Genomic DNA, 16,738 nt, shown 5'->3' with positions numbered 1-16,738 from the left:
GAGCATGGGCTGGATTTGGGACCGGGTTAGTCCAGCTGAGAGCTGTAGCTGCGAGGTTGAGTTGGGTTGATTCTGATTGGGAGCTATGATGCGATGTCCGGTGTCAAGAACCTGCTTCGTCCACGAGGCTGCCATCAATGGGAGACTGCGGAGGATATGACTAAGAGATACTAGAGTCCAGGTGCTGGGATCAAGGATGTTGGAACCTTCTGTCCCTGAAGCTCATGGCAGGAGGCCAGCCAACTGGCCCGTGGTGTCCTTTGGTGTCCTGAGTTCAACAAATACCGGCTTAGTCCTCCTCACTCAAGCAAGAGGGCAGCAGGCCGGAGATCAGCACAACAAGCAGCAGTTCTTCAGGGCAGCAGTCAAGCAGAATTACAGCCATTTCAAAAGCAAAGCAGACCTTCCTCCTGGTAGACTATCAGGTGCAGAGATATACTGAAGAGTTGGTGTCTGAGGTCCAATATTGATACCCAGGTCTGACTTTGAAGTGGGAGAAGCTTCTAGAGGTTTCCCTTGAAGTCCACAAGCATCCTGCCTTCCTTGATCTGGCTCCCTACTAACTACAGGGGGCATGCAGCCCTGTGTGTGGAGGCAGAACTCATCCCATTCAAGTGTACGTATGGCTGTGCCCAGCTCTTCCCTCCCAGCCCGCCAGTAAAGGCCCATCCAGGCACACCTAGGCTTCTATTGTGTGTGGCTGTCTAGGAGGAATACACAAAGCCCAACTGTCAGCTACACACAGTCATGTGCCCCAGAGGGAGGTTACATGCACTAAATGGCCAAAGCAGAAAAATGCAAACTAAAATTGTAATATAAAATCCGCCTTTACCATAAGATAGAATTTTCAGCACAACTCCAAAGATACCAAACATAAACAGATTACCTGTTCCCATCTGGAACCTATAGCTTATTAAATGTAATACTGTAACTCTAGGGTGTTATCCTTAAGAAGAGTTAGGACTTGCATTAGTGAAAAACAAACTTACGACATGTAAAACTTAAAATCAATTGTCCTACTTTTTAAATAGACTGCACCCTGTCTTCTAGGCTATCCAGGCCCAACCTTAGGGGCAAACTATATGTATTAGAAAGGAAGGTTTGGCCCTGGCAAAAAGTTTATTTTGCCAGTCTCAATTTGTAGCTCAAAACGTCTGTCAGATGTTGCAATGGCAGGCCTGATACATATTTAAAGGGTCACTTAAGTGTGTAGCACAATACGTGCTACAGGCCCACTTGTAGCATTTAATTTACAGGCCATGGGTTATGGGTAGTACTACTTTATGAGAGAAATAATAAGTAAATGAAATATGCCAATTAGAGATCAGCTAATGTTACCATGTTTTAAAGAGAGAGCACAGGAAATTTAGCACTTGTTAGTAGTGGTAATGTGAACAGAGTCCCAAGGCCAGCAAAAACATTGATCAGCAAAAATGAAGGACGAATGCTAAACATTAGGAGGAAGACCACTCTAAGGCTGGCATTTCTAAGAGTACTGCAATGTTGCTCGTATTCAGGAAGAATTAACAACCACTGGCAAAGCCCATAGGTCGCGTTATTTTAAGAATCTCCTCACTAAATAAACAATCAGTAACACAGTCATAACAGTCAACAAGTTTGCTTATAAGTGAAATTGGTTGGATGTTTCATCCAGGTAGTCACATATCAGTCTGTTCATGTATCTAATTACTCATCATCCATGCAGTCACTCTTCAACCCATCAACTCATTTCTATATTCACACACTCACCCATTGTCAATACCACACACTCATACTCCCCTATCTATGAAGATTCACTTTGAGTTATAAGCTAGACCTCGACTGATATTCTGTGAAAGATGTAAGGGTGTTTCTATGAGTCTGTAACTGATAGTCTATGAGCGGTATGAGTTAGTTGTCAAAAAAGTGTGACTGGCGGTCTGCATCTGAAAGGAGTTCAAGGGCTTTCACTAGTGTGAGACTGCTACTAAAATGAGGTGTGAGGGGTATGAGAGTGCTATTGATAGTCTGTGACTGCTAGAAAGTGATGCGAAGCAGGGGAATTTCTGATTTAAGCTCACAGCCCTACCTGTGTCTAGCAGACCCAAGCAGGGAAGACTCCAAAAGCAGTTATGTAATTTCACTGGTAACCCTTGGATTAGAGGTTAAGTAGTAGGGGTATCCAGTAACAGAAAGGTCTTGGTCTAGACTACCTTGGGTAAGGTTGCTGAACTGAGAACCTATGATGTTGGCTTTTGGCTACGGAACTGCTGCCCCAGCCAGGGCGAAGCGCAATGTGTAAAGGATGACCAACAGGGAGGAAACATACTTTTTCAATGGCCTGTGGCAAAGGGGGTGGGGGTAGTGAAAAAAATATATAGACAGACTGGGGGGGGGGGGAGCTTATGACTAAAAACGATACAACATCAGCCAAAGCGGCCCCGAAAATAATGTCTAACATAACAATTGATTTAAGCATTTCAAATGTTTTTTACTACTAAGGTTTCAACCTCATTTACATCCAGCTATTTTCAGGCAGTACATTACCATCATGTATCACTCAGTAGAGCACATACTGACTGGCCTCATGTTTCTAGATTTAGGGAGTCTTGCCTGTTTGTCTTTCAACAGAGGCTTCAGGTTGTCCTGCGTATTAGGAGCTTCTCAGCCACTGACGGAGTCTACAAGAAGTCAGACATGGAGGCTGAGGTCTACAGAGATCCACGACTGCTATGGGTCGATGGCTTACCTGTGGGAAACCTGGAATGTAGCATTATGTGGCATGCATTGAGGTCATCAACAGGATATTACTGGACCAACTATAACTATGAGTTTTTAGTTTTGCTCACAAAGAGCGCCCAAGACAGAATTCATTTCAGCATAAAATTCAGTGACGAAAGAGTGGCTGTGCCTGAGGCCTGACAAATACTGAATTACTCAGCATAATTATGGAGAACTACACCATGAACCCTAATTGTTAGTTGCTGAAATGTGTACCTAACTACAGGTGACACCGCACCAGGTTGAAACTTACATTTGTTAATGCGCGTTCCAGGGCTCAATAGTCACTTTAACCAGTATGGCAGGAGTCACAATCGCCTACTGGATTTCCTAGGTGTACTGCTTAAGTATGACATTTTTGGCTGCTAGTATACTGATGTTTCAAAGAGAAGGACAGATTCTGCCCTGCTCATTTAGTATTCAATATCCCAGCAGTCCTGTCTGTTCAGGAACAAAGTTCATTGGCATCAGAGAAACTGTGGCTGGGGTAGGCAGCAGAAGTTGGCTAGGAATTCCCTGTCCTATGGACAGAACACCAGGTTGAAGAGAAACACAGAGTGCTGGTCAGGGAAGACTTACCATACAGCTGTAAAGGGCATATACCAAGCACGAGGTCGCATGGACACTATCTGGTGCATGAGAGTGGAAGGAGTAGCAATCAGCTTCACCTGAAAAGACAGTGAAGCTCACACTCCTTTTGAGCCAGTGGTCAGTTCTGATCATGTGTTGATTCTGCTCACCCCGATCAGCCATCAAAGATCGAGAACACTAATTGAAGTATCCTCCCTTTCCTTAACCGCGCTTCTGTAGCAGGCAGTTCAAGGTTTTGTTATGCACACGCCACATTAGGACACTATACGTGATTGGCAACAACCCTATGGCTGACAAATGCAACATTATTTTTGTATTGAGTACAAAAAGAACAGGCACTCTATTGGTCGCATTCTGGGTTTGCCAATGCTGTGATTCAGTAAGCATTGGCAAAGCCAGAACACAAGCGAGCCATTGCTTAGCCTTAACATGCACAGACAGTAGATTGTCTTCTGAGTTCTGATGCAGGCTCTGTAGACATAACGGGGGGTATGAGTAGAGTTTTAAAGTGTCCTGCCCAGTATCACATTATATTTAAGTGCAAACAAACGAGTGGTAGGCTCTGCAACTCTCCAGGGACTACAAAACCTGCTCTTAGACAGGATGTTTATTAGTTGACCATACTAAGGTGTAATGATGTACAGGCCTATGAATAACATCAGATTGAAACTTTTGTAAAAAGGCTGCAACCCCTCAACCACATCAAGTGACATTCTTTATCATTGTGGTTGCTTCATTACCAGCACCATCATGGTGTTCAGCAGACTGACCCAGAGCTCTTGGAGTCTTCTCCAAGTCTTCCCCATGTTATCGTTTAAGTGAGATAGGAGACAGCGAGTCTCAAATTACAGACGGCAAAATTGCATTGCAATAGGTGTGTTCAAGGTCAATTTCTTAGTGTCTAGCAAATAAAAATCCTATACTATGCATTTGCCAATGTATGCAATAAATATAATACCACCAAGAGTGGTTATATATAAATAACAGGCTTAGCTGACTATTTCTCCAAAAAGGTAGAATGGAAATTTATTAAAGAACCCACCAAAGAAAGGCTATTAACATTTTTGAAGGATTATACTTACTGGGAAGGGCATCCCGTATCCATCACTACTGATAATGGAGTTCAGTTTATCCCTCAAAAATACCTCTCTTCCTTTCAAAAAGAAGATAATGGACATATACGCACCCCAATGCATTCTCCCAGCAGTAATGTGATCAGGATTTTGGTTGGACAAATTCAAATGGCAATCACTAAATGTACGTGCCAAGAGATTTACAGGAGAAAATGAGATTGTATCATGGATTGTCACTTTCTAATATAGGTTTTTTTGCTATTTTGAAATGCTGAATTCCATATTCTGATTTGTGTCCCTGATGACTTAGAACCTGATTTAGATCTCGGTGGATGGAATACTCCTTCACAAACTTGACAGATATTCCATGCACTGCTTTACGATCTCCATAGGATATTATGAGATTGTGATACTGTGGACAGGATATCCGTCACGTTTGTGATGGAGTATTCTCCTCCATCAAGATCCAAATCAGGCCCTTAGGCTTTTACTGATTCAACTGCATTGATCCTTGAATGTATAAAAAAAAGCCAAGAAATAGTGTTTGTAAAAAAAAAATATATATAATGTTGGAACTAATGCTAAGGTCCAAGAATGTTACCATAGCCAAGGTAGATGGGCTGAAAAAAAAATCCCAAGTATGTCACTGATAGTTTTTATAACTATACTTCACTTTGTGAAGTTAGGTAAAAGTTCTGTCAGAATGGATTAAGGTAGTCACAAAGTTGCCAGAACTGGTGTTACAATGTAAATAAATATCACATCAAATTCTGATGAACTGGATATGCAAAGACACCACTTCTCTAATTTAAAAAATCATTTTGTTCAAACGGATGCCTCAGAATCTCAATCTGCTGTACTTTTGGAAGAAACCTTTATCTTACTGTCTGGTAGACTTTATGTGTAGGAACAAAACATTTCAGTATGGACAATGATGTTGTAGTTGATGGGGAAAAGTGTGACTCTAACCAAAAAGAAGAAGTTTTACAGAGTTGAGGTAGAGAGTGTTGAAAGTAAAAGTAGGAAAATTGTACCTCCAAAACATTTAATAACTATGTGTAATTTTCCATTCAGTTGGTCTCCTATATTGTTTTGAACAGGAGTGGTGTGTGGACGTTTGAGTATATTCAAACATGCTTACTATCAATATCCATTTTACCTTCTTTGTGTAATGTATGTTCTTCTGCTTCCTCATGGTACAGTCTCCATTTTGTTGCATGCCTTCTTGTCACATACTGACTCTTGCTTCTCTGTCATCTGCTGTGTTTGAACATGACACGCTCTGAGTGCCATTTATGTGAGGCCATTATGAGCACCATCACATCACCTTGCACCTAAAGACTCAGCCAGCTCATGTTTATATGTCTTGCTTCTCACAAAAGCTTTGTTCAGCTTTGGTTCCTCTTAACTGGACCAATTTCATAGTACTGTTCAAAGCATTTTAGGTCTTGCATGACAACAGTACACGTGCTGTTGCTGCGAGTGGTACTGTTTGCACTAAAAGCATTGGAGCTCGCCGATTGCTTACTATTCATTGCTTCATTGTCACTCTCTTTTGCTGCCTCCTAATAGGTCACTTCCTTTTCTTTCTGTGGAGTATGGATAAAGCACCGCTGCTTGAGCTGTGACTGAGGTACTATTTCTTCTTCCCTTCCCACTCACCTATGGTCGGTGGTGCTTATTCCCCCTTCCCCAACACACCTTCTGTTAGAAATGTGGTTTTTGGTTGGCAGTCAGGTTACCCCCTGTCCAAGCAAAAGCCCTCACTCTAGTCAGGGTAAGTCACACACAATCCAAGATTATCCTGTGTCCACCCTCTGGTAGCTTGGCACGAGCAGTCAGGCTTAACTTAGAAGGCAATGTGTAAAGTATTTGTGCAATAAATCATACAATACCACCATATAGCACCACAAAAAATACACCACACAGTGTTTAGAAAAATATATAATATTGATCAAGATAATTGTAGGTCAAAAAGAATAAAGTTGCAATGGGAAATTGTAGAGATATCACTGAAAAGTGATATAAAGTGTCTTAAGTCTTTAGAATATAAACAAAGTCTCTTTCAAGCACAAGTACCTGGTGTAGCGTGGAAAAATCTCCTCAGAGGGCCACAAAAGAAGAGGTGCGTGGAAAAAGGGTGTGTGCGTCGATTTCTCCTCAGCACACACGGACTTGCGTCGTTATTTTCCACGCGGGGAAGTCGTGCATTGTTTTCCAGCGCGCGGACAGTCTCTTTCTGTGGATCGCGGGGATTACCAGATGTCCCGGGTCTGTGCGTGGATTTTCCTGCTTGTTCTCCGGCTGCGCGTCGGTCTGCGGGGTTGCGCGTCGAAATTACGGTCTCACGGCAGGCGTCGCGTCGATTTCTCCTCTCGAGGTCGGTCTGCGGGGCTGCGCGTCGAAATTACGATCTCACGGCAGGCGTCGCGTCGATTTCTCCTCTAGAGGTCGGGCAGCGTTGTCCTTGTGAAGCCGTGCGTCGGATTTTCGATCGTCCCAAGAGCGTCGCGTCGATCAGCATCGGTGTGCGGCGTTTTTCTCGCCGCGGAACAAGCTGTGCGTCGAAATTTTCGGCGCACGGAGCGTCCAAGTGAAAAAGAGAAGTCTTTTTGGTCCTGAGACTTCAGGGAATAGGAGGCAAGCTCTATCCAAGCCCTTGGAGAGCACTTTCACAGCCAGACAAGAGTTCAGCAAGGCAGCAGGGCAACAGCAAGGCAGCAGTCCTTTGTAGAAAGCAGACAGGTGAGTCCTTTGAGCAGCCAGGCAGTTCTTCTTGGCAGGATGTAGTTTCTGGTTCAGGTTTCTTCTCCAGCAAGTGTCTGATGAGGTAGGGCAGTGGCCCTGTTTTATACCCAAATGTGCCTTTGAAGTGGGGGAGACTTCAAAGAGTGGCTAAGAAGTGCACCAGGTCCCCTTTCAGTTTAATCCTGTCTGCCAGGGTCCCAGTAGGGGGTGTGGCAGTCCTTTGTGTGAGAGCAGGCCCTCCACCCTCCCAGCCCAGGAAGACCCATTCAAAATGCAGATGTATGCAAGTGAGGCTGAGTACCCTGTGTTTGGGGTGTGTCTGAGTGAATGCACAAGGGGTTGTCAACCAAGCCCAACCAGACGTGGATTGTAAGGCACAGAAGGATTTAAGTGCAAAGAAATGCTCACTTTCTAAAAGTGGCATTTCTAGAATAGTAATATTAAATCCGACTTCACCAGTCAGTAGGATTTTGTATTACCATTCTGGCCATACTAAATATGACCTTCCTGCTCCTTTCAGATCAGCAGCTGCCACTTCAACAGTGTATGAGGGCAGCCCCAATGTTAGCCTATGAAGGGAGCAGGCCTCACAGTAGTGTGAAAACGAATTTAGGAGTTTTACACTACCAGGACATATAACTACACAGGTACGTGTCCTGCCTTTTACCTACACAGCACCCTGACTTAGGGGTTACCTAGGGCACACATTAAGGGTGACTTATATGTAGAAAAAGGGGAGTTCTAGGCTTGGCAAGAACTTTTAAATGCCAAGTCGATGTGGCAGTGAAACTGCACACACAGGCCTTGCAATGGCAGGCCTGAGACAAGGAAAAGGAGCTACTTAAGTGGGTGGCACAACCAGTGCTGCTGGCCCACTAGTAGCATTTAATTTACCAGCCCTATGCACATAAAGTGCACCTTACTAGGGACTTATAAGTAAATTAATAGTCCAATCAGGTATGATTCCAGGTTACCATGTTTTAGGGGAGAGAGCATATGCACTTTAGCCCTGGTTAGCAGGGGGTAAAGTGCGCAGAGTCTATAAACCAGCAAAAACAGTGTCCAAAAAGTGGAGGGAGGCAGGCAAAAAGTTAGGGGTGACTACCCTAAGGCTGTCAGGTCTAACATGTGTCCCCCCCAGCTGAAAGTGGGGAGAGCTACCCGACCTCCTGGGAGCTCTCATCGCTAAGGCGGAAGTACCTGGAGAGACCATCAGCATTGGCGTGGTCAAGCCCTGGGCGATGTTCCACCGTAAAGTCCATCCCCTGTAGGGAAATGGACCACCTCAAGAGTTTTGGATTCTCACCCCTCATCTGCATGAGCCATTTGAGGGGCCTGTGGTCTGTCTGAACCCGGAAGTGAGTCCCAAACAGGTAGGGTCTTAGCTTCTTCAGTGCCCAGACCACAGCAAAAGCTTCTCTCTCAATAGCACTCCACCTCTGTTCCCGTGGTAATAGCCTTCTGCTAATGAAGACTACCGGTTGATCTCTGCCCTCCTCATTCAGCTGTGCTAAGACTGCCCCTATGCCATGCTCTGAAGCGTCTGTCTGCACGATAAATTCCTGGGAGTAGTCAGGGGCCATGAGCACGGGGGCCGTGCACATGGCTTCCTTCAGGGCGTCAAAGGCTTTCTGACAAGCCTCTGTCCAATTCACCAACCTAGGTTGTTTCTTGGAAGTGAGTTCTGTCAAGGGTGTTACAATGGGACCATAGCCCTTGACAAATCTGCGGTAGTATCCTGTGAGGCCTAGAAAGGCTCTCACCTCAGTCTGCGTTCGCGGTGGTTGCCAGGCCTTGATGGTTTCAATCTTGGCCTGGAGTGGCTGCACCTTGCCACCACCCACTAGGTGTCCCAAGTACACCACGGAACCCTGCCCAATCTGGCACTTACTAGCCTTGATGGTCAGGCCTGCCTGTTGCAGGGCCTGAAGCACCTCCTTGAGGTGAAGCAGGTGTTCCTCCCAGCTGGAACTGTAGACAGCTATGTCATCCAGGTAGGCTGCACAGAAGGCATCCTTGCCAGCTAGGACCCCGTTAACCAACCGTTGGAAGGTAGCGGGGGCATTTTTCAACCCAAACGGCATCACCCGGAACTGGTAATGGCCATCAGGGGTTGAAAATGCGGATCTTTCCTTAGCCCCCTCAGTCAGGGCGATCTGCCAGTACCCTGAAGTAAGATCAAACGTACTCAGGAACTTGGCAGCGCCTAGCCTGTCTACGAGCTCATCAGCTCGGGGGATGGGGTGAGCATCAGTCCGTGTGACTGAGTTGAGACCCCGGTAGTCCACACAGAACCGGAGTTCTGGCTTCGCACCTGGGGCAGTAGCCTTAGGGACCAACACCACTGGGCTGGCCCAGGGACTACTGGATTTCTCGATAACCCCTAGAGTCAACATCTTGGAGACCTCCTCCTTGATGCTGGCCTTCACCTTATCCGACAACCTGTAAATTTTGTTCTTCACAGGGAGACTGTCACCAGTGTCAATATCATGAACACCGAGGTGGGTCAGTCCAGGAGTAAGGGAGAACAGGGGGGAGAACTGCTCCAACAGCTCATAGCAGTCTCCTTTCTGGTTTAGAGTCAGGGAGTCAGACAGAATGACCCTGCTTACTGACCCATCACCTTCTTGGGCAGAGAGGAGGTCGGGGAGAGGTTCACTCTCCTCTTCCATTCCTTCATCTGTGACCAGAAGCATGTTGATCTCCGACCTCTCACAATGAGCTTTTAGTCGGTTCACATGGAGCACCCTTAGGGGATTCCTAGGGGTTTGGAGGTCCACTAGGTAAGTGGCCTCCCCTTTCCGCTCCTTTATTTCAAATGGGCCAGACCAGCGGTCCTGGAGAGCTCTGGGCTCTACTGGCTCCATTATCCACACTTTGTCTCCAGGTTGAAACTCTACCAGGGTGGCCTTCTGGTCATACCAGTGTTTCATTACCTCTTGACTGGCCTCAAGGTTACTTTGGGCCTCTTTCCAGAAGCGGGTCATCTGGTTGCGGAGGGCCAACATGTAGCTGACCACATCCTGAGGGGGTGTCTTTGGAGCTTTCTCCAATCCCTCCTTGACAATGCTTAAGGGTCCCCTGACAGGGTACCCGTAGAGAAGCTCAAAGGGACTGAACCCTACTCCCCTCTGGGGGACCTCTCTGTAAGCAAAGAGAAGGCATGGTAAGAGGACGTCCCACTTACGCCTCATGGCCTCAGGGAGCCCACCAATCATGCCTTTCAGGGTCTTGTTGAATCTCTCCATAAGACCATTAGACTGGGGGTGATAGGGTGTGGTGAACTTGTAGGTTACACCACACGCATCCCATAGAGACTTCATGTATGCAGACATGAAGTTAGTGCCTCTGTCAGACACTATCTCCTTGGGGAACCCCACACGGGTAAATATCCCCATCAGAGTTCTGGTCACCACCGGTGCGGTTACGGTCCTCAGAGGGATTGCCTCTGGGTAACGGGTGGCATGGTCCACCAAAACCAGGATGAACCTGTTGCCTAAGGCAGTTTTGGGGTCCAAGGGACCAACAATGTCGATGCCCACCCTTTCAAAGGGGGTGCCAACGACCGGAAGTGGAATCAGGGGGGTTTTAACCCTTTTTCCTGCTTTACCACTGGCCTGGCAGGTAGGACAAGATCTGCAGAACTTATCTGAGTGTGTCCTCATTTTGGGCCAATAAAAGTGGGTGACAAGCCTGTTAAAGGTCTTGCCCTGCCCCAAATGTCCTGCCAGGGGAATGTCGTGAGCCAGACCCAGTAGGAAGGTTCGGTAACATTGGGGGACCACCAGCATACGTGCTGCCCCAAAGGCCGGAACCTTAGGCTCACGGTAGAGGAGATCATTCTCCCAATATAGGTGGTGATCGCCAGAGGCGTCACCTGCTGCCTGGTTTGAGGCTTGTTTCCTCAAACCTTCCAGAGTGGGACATTCTTTCTGCGCCTTGCAGAATTCCTCCCTGGTGGGTCCACCCTCAACTTGCCAGCCAGCAAGCTCAGGTAAGTCACCTAGGGTGGCAATGTCTTCCCCAGTTGGCTCGGGAGCCTCCTCCTCAGCAGCCCCGTCAGCCACTGCGGGAACTTCTGGGGCCGGTTTCCCGCGCCCCTGGTCCCTCCTCCTGGCAGCTCTCTGGGCCATCGTTCCAGGCTCCAGATGCCCTTGACTTCCCTCTCGGTCAGCCATGGACCGTGTGGTCATGCAGACCCACTCAGGTAACCCTAACATCTCCAGGTGAGACCTGAGCTCCACTTCTTTCCAAGCAGTGTGCTCAAGGTCATTGCCTAACAGACAATCTACAGGCATGGCAGGACTCACAGCTACTTTCAGAGTACCAGAGACCCCCCCCACTCAAAGGGAACCAGAGCCACCGGTAGGTGACTCTCGCGATTGTCAGCGACTATGACCTGGTGGAATGTATTAGGGACTATCTGCTCTGTTGACACCAGCTGACTCTTGATAGTAGTCATACTGGCTCCTGTGTCACGCAGAGCCTCCGCCTTCTGCCCATCAATGGTGACCCACTGCCGGTACTTGGAAGTATTTTTGGGCATGTGGGCCTTGGGCACCATTTCTCCTTCTCCCAGGGACACTAGGGAAATCTCTACCTGCTCCCCAAAGCTACGTGGGTCCATCTCCCCCCCAGAGCGCTACACTAGTCAACCCAGGTGCATGTCCGGTAGTGGACGGTGCCCTCTTGGGGCACTGTGGATCGCCTTTGTAGTGACCATACTGGTAACACTCCATGCATTTGGGGCTAGATTTCCCTGACTTGTCATATGTCCCTGGCTTTTTCCCAAATTTGGAAAAGGAAGGGTTGCCACCCCCTCCCTGGGAATTCTTTTGGGGGCCTTTGGAGAGTTCCTTATCTGCAAGTTTATCTCCCCCCTCTTTCTTCTGTTGGGAACCCTGACCACCTTTGTGGGAGTCCCCCCCAGGTACCTTCTTGGACACTCTGGTGCTAACCCAGAGGTCCGCCTCCTCAGCAAGCTTCCTGGGATCAGTCAGCTTACTGTCCACTAGGTGCTGGCGCAACTCTGTATAAGTAGTATTAAGCATATGCTCTCTCAGAATCAAGTCATATAAACCTTTATAATCTGCTACTTTGTTGCCCCACACCCATCCATTCAGTGCCTTACTGGAGAAATCAAAGAAATCTACCCATGTTTGTGTGGTTTGTTTGGTGCTGTCCCTGAACCTCTGACGGTATCCCTCAGGGGTCAGCCCAAACTTGGCAAGTAAAGTGGCTTTCTGAAGTGGGTATGTGTTTTGATCAGGTTGATCCAATGTGAGAAGTGTGTCCCTCCCCAATGGCGGCACATAACCCCACATAGCTACCCCCCATTGCCCTTCAGGAACCTCATGAGCCCTTAGTGCAACTTCATAAGCAGCTAACCATTTATCTATGTCATCTCCCACCACAAAACTGGGCACCACATTTTTGGGTATACGAACCTTCTTTTCTCCAGCAGGTCCTGTCTGTATGCTGCCACCATTATTGCTGGATTCAGACTGTCTCGCCTTGATCTCCAGCTCCTTGAGACTCAGTTCATGAGCCAACAATAGTTTCTTTTCAGCCAAAGCTCTTTCAGCTTCCACCTGTTTGGCTGCTCTTTCAGCTTCCGCTTGTTTGGCTGCCCTTTCAGCTTCTGCTTGAATCTGTTTGGCTGTTCTTTCAGCTTCAATCTGTTTGGCTGCTCTTTCAGCCTCAGCTTGTTTGGCTTCTCTCTCTGCCCTCCTCTCCTCCTGTTGAGCCTCAATTTTCAGTTTTGCCATTTGCAATTGGAACTCCCTTTCCTCTCTCCTTTCCTCTGCGGTCAGGCTTTGCATAGAGACACTGCTCCCTGGTCTGGAAGGGGGCACAATTGCAGTGGTAACACCATCCACAGATAGTGAAAATTCCTCTGAGGGGCCATGTTCTGGCTCCTCTTCCTCATCATCCTCTAAATGGGCTTCTGCCCAGGCCCTCAGCGCCACTTGAAAGTCCTCCTTTTTGGAGGCCCCTTGGGTGAGTACCCTCAATGCCCTGCAGAATCCTCTTAGTTGTTTGACCGTATATGCATCCAACTGGACTAGGTCAAAGTCCCCTGTCTGAGACCCAGTCAGAGACATGTTGAGTGAGGATTTAGTTTTTGAAAATTGTCAGGAAAAAAATCGGGTTTTCAAAAAGAGATAAAAAACAAGTTGACCTTCAACTGTGGGTAGGTAGTGAAATACTTAGCTACTGTATGTCACTGCACAAATACAAGTCCTATCCTCACCGCTGATCACCAATGTTAGAAATGGGTTTTTTGGTTGGCAGTCAGGTTACCCCCTGTCCAAGCAAAAGCCCTCACTCTAGTCAGGGTAAGTCACACACAATCCAAGATTATCCTGTGTCCACCCTCTGGTAGCTTGGCACGAGCAGTCAGGCTTAACTTAGAAGGCAATGTGTAAAGTATTTGTGCAATAAATCATACAATACCACCATATAGCACCACAAAAAATACACCACACAGTGTTTAGAAAAATATATAATATTTATCAAGATAATTGTAGGTCAAAAAGAATAAAGTTGCAATGGGAAATTGTAGAGATATCACTGAAAAGTGATATAAAGTGTCTTAAGTCTTTAGAATATAAACAAAGTCTCTTTCAAGCACAAGTACCTAGTTTAGCGTGGAAAAATCTCCTCAGAGGGCCACAAAAGAAGAGGTGCGTGGAAAAAGGGTGTGTGCGTCGATTTCTCCTCAGCACACACGGACTTGCGTCGTTATTTTCCACGTGGGGAAGTCGTGCGTCGTTTTCCGGTGCGCGGACAGTCTCTTTCTGTGGATCGCGGGGATTACCAGATGTCCCGGGTCTGTGCGTGAATTTTCCTGCTTGTTCTCCGGCTGCGCGTCGGTCTGCGGGGCTGCGCGTCGAAATTACGGTCTCACGGCAGGCGTTGCGTCGATTTCTCCTCTCGAAGTCGGTCTGCGGGGCTGCGCGTCGAAATTACGATCTCACGGCAGGCGTCGCGTCGATTTCTCCTCTAGAGGTCGGGCGGCGTTGTCCTTGCGAAGCCGTGCGTCGGATTTTCGATCGTCCCAAGAGCGTCGCGTCGATCAGCGTTGGTGTGCAGCGTTTTTCTCGCCGCGGAACAAGCTGTGCGTCGAAATTTTCGGCGCACGGAGCGTCCAAGTGAAAAAGAGAAGTCTTTTTGGTCCTGAGACTTCAGGGAACAGGAGGCAAGCTCTATCCAAGCCCTTGGAGAGCACTTTCACAGCCAGACAAGAGTTCAGCAAGGCAGCAGGGCAACAGCAAGGCAGCAGTCCTTTGTAGAAAGCAGACAGGTGAGTCCTTTGAGCAGCCAGGCAGTTCTTCTTGGCAGGATGTAGTTTCTGGTTCAGGTTTCTTCTCCAGCAAGTGGCTGATGAGATAGGGCAGAGGCCCTGTTTTATACCCAAATGTGCCTTTGAAGTGGGGGAGACTTCAAAGAGTGGCTAAGAAGTGCACCAGGTCCCCTTTCAGTTTAATCCTGTCTGCCAGGGTCCCAGTAGGGGGTGTGGCAGTCCTTTGTGTGAGAGCAGGCCCTCCACCCTCCCAGCCCAGGAAGACCCATTCAAAATGCAGATGTATGCAAGTGAGGCTGAGTACCCTGTGTTTGGGGTGTGTCTGAGTGAATGCACAAGGGGTTGTCAACCAAGCCCAACCAGACGTGGATTGTAAGGCACAGAAGGATTTAAGTGCAAAGAAATGCTCACTTTCTAAAAGTGGCATTTCTAGAATAGTAATATTAAATCCGACTTCACCAGTCAGTAGGATTTTGTATTACCATTCTGGCCATACTAAATATGACCTTCCTGCTCCTTTCAGATCAGCAGCTGCCACTTCAACAGTGTATGAGGGCAGCCCCAATGTTAGCCTATGAAGGGAGCAGGCCTCACAGTGGTGTGAAAACGAATTTAGGAGTTTTACACTACCAGGACATATAACTACACAGGTACGTGTCCTGCCTTTTACCTACACAGCACCCTGACTTAGGGGTTACCTAGGGCACACATTAAGGGTGACTTATATGTAGAAAAAGGGGAGTTCTAGGCTTGGCAAGAACTTTTAAATGCCAAGTCGATGTGGCAGTGAAACTGCACACACAGGCCTTGCAATGGGAGGCCTGAGACAAGGAAAAGGAGCTACTTAAGTGGGTGGCACAACCAGTGCTGCTGGCCCACTAGTAGCATTTAATTTACCAGCCCTATGCACATAAAGTGCACCTTACTAGGGACTTATAAGTAAATTAATAGTCCAATCAGGTATGATTCCAGGTTACCATGTTTTAGGGGAGAGAGCATATGCACTTTAGCCCTGGTTAGCAGGGGTAAAGTGCGCAGAGTCTATAAACCAGCAAAAACAGTGGGGAAGCATATGAAAACTTGCACAAATTTGCTGCAGCAGCCTGCAATCTGTTAAATGAAATCATTTATCTAAATAGGCCCCACAAATAACTACACGGAAAGCAAAAAATGTGACTAATATAGTAACAGTATTTGTATCTTTAAATCTAAGTACTAAAAACAAGGTTATGGTTGTTACCTTCAACAGATGAGTCAGCATTAATGTAAGCTACCCCTCGTTCTTGAAGTATTTTGACATTTTCCTGTAAGTGAGAAAAAAAGTGTTTATTTTAAATGTAATTAAGTATGGTTTCTCTCAAGATTATCAGCCGACTTGCAGTTCAGTTAAAAAATTTAATTTGAATTCTGTGTTTTATTGCCTACTCTCTGCACGTCTAATACTTGGGTACGGCTATTCCTAGAGTTAAATGTGACAATCTAAGGGTTTCATTCAAAAAAGTTTTGTGCACCTAAGTTAGACATGGATGTACCAAAAAAGATGATCTGCTCGTAAAAATTCTAAGATCATGTTTCACGGTCTCAGCACTTCTTCAAGTAAAACGTAGTACAGGGTCAAATATTTCCAAGGACAAACTTCATGGTTCCTGTGCAAACAGAGTTGTATCAGTGAGTGAGTTCATGAAAAAAACACCTGGAAATGCACAGTCCTCTGTGAATCCACAAACATTTTCCTTGCGATTCCCACTCTTGGAACAAACATACATGTACTCCTGTGTGTTTCAGAAAGATAGATTACTACACCACTGGTCCTTACAGATAACATGCACTTCAAAAAGATCTACATGGTAAACTATATATTGAACACAATATATATACTGCACATCAAATAAACTTATATGGAGCAAAGTAACAAGTAGAAAGAGTGAAATGTGTTTAGGGTTAGGAAGATGGAACTGTGGAAAAATTAATAGTCATCAAGCTTTGCTTCAGTCGAAGAAGTGCAGTTTTGTACAGATGGACCACATTAAACAGAATGCAGTAGATGGGCTAATGAGTCATGTTTCACGTGAAACCCACATCTGAAGGCCATTCGTGACGGCAAGACATATTTTGAGTGCGGCCACATGGAGGATGTATGACAGAAAACATATATACTGAAAGGTAACAGAAGCTTGGTCAGCACATAATTTCTAAATCATAATAACTTCCCATCGTTTAAAGCTACTGAAATCAATTTTTAACAGGCTGAATGCAGATT

The 16,738-nt window shown here is 46.5% G+C and overlaps 1 protein-coding gene across 2 annotated transcripts in view; it reads right to left on the bottom strand.

Moving 5' to 3' along the window:
* LOC138249850 (glutamate carboxypeptidase 2-like) overlaps positions 1–16,738 on the bottom strand; it is a 477,831-nt gene that overhangs the window by 177,125 nt on the left and 283,968 nt on the right. For both annotated transcript variants that reach the window (XM_069204011.1, XM_069204012.1), the window contains exon 12: positions 15,719–15,782. In XM_069204011.1, coding sequence (XP_069060112.1) covers positions 15,719–15,782 — 64 coding nt within the window. The remainder of the gene's footprint in view (positions 1–15,718; positions 15,783–16,738) is intronic.

The sequence above is a fragment of the Pleurodeles waltl genome, chromosome 8 (genome assembly GCF_031143425.1).
Source record: "Pleurodeles waltl isolate 20211129_DDA chromosome 8, aPleWal1.hap1.20221129, whole genome shotgun sequence".
NCBI lineage: Eukaryota > Metazoa > Chordata > Amphibia > Caudata > Salamandridae > Pleurodeles > Pleurodeles waltl.
This window is presented reverse-complemented; position numbering and strand designations above follow the sequence as displayed.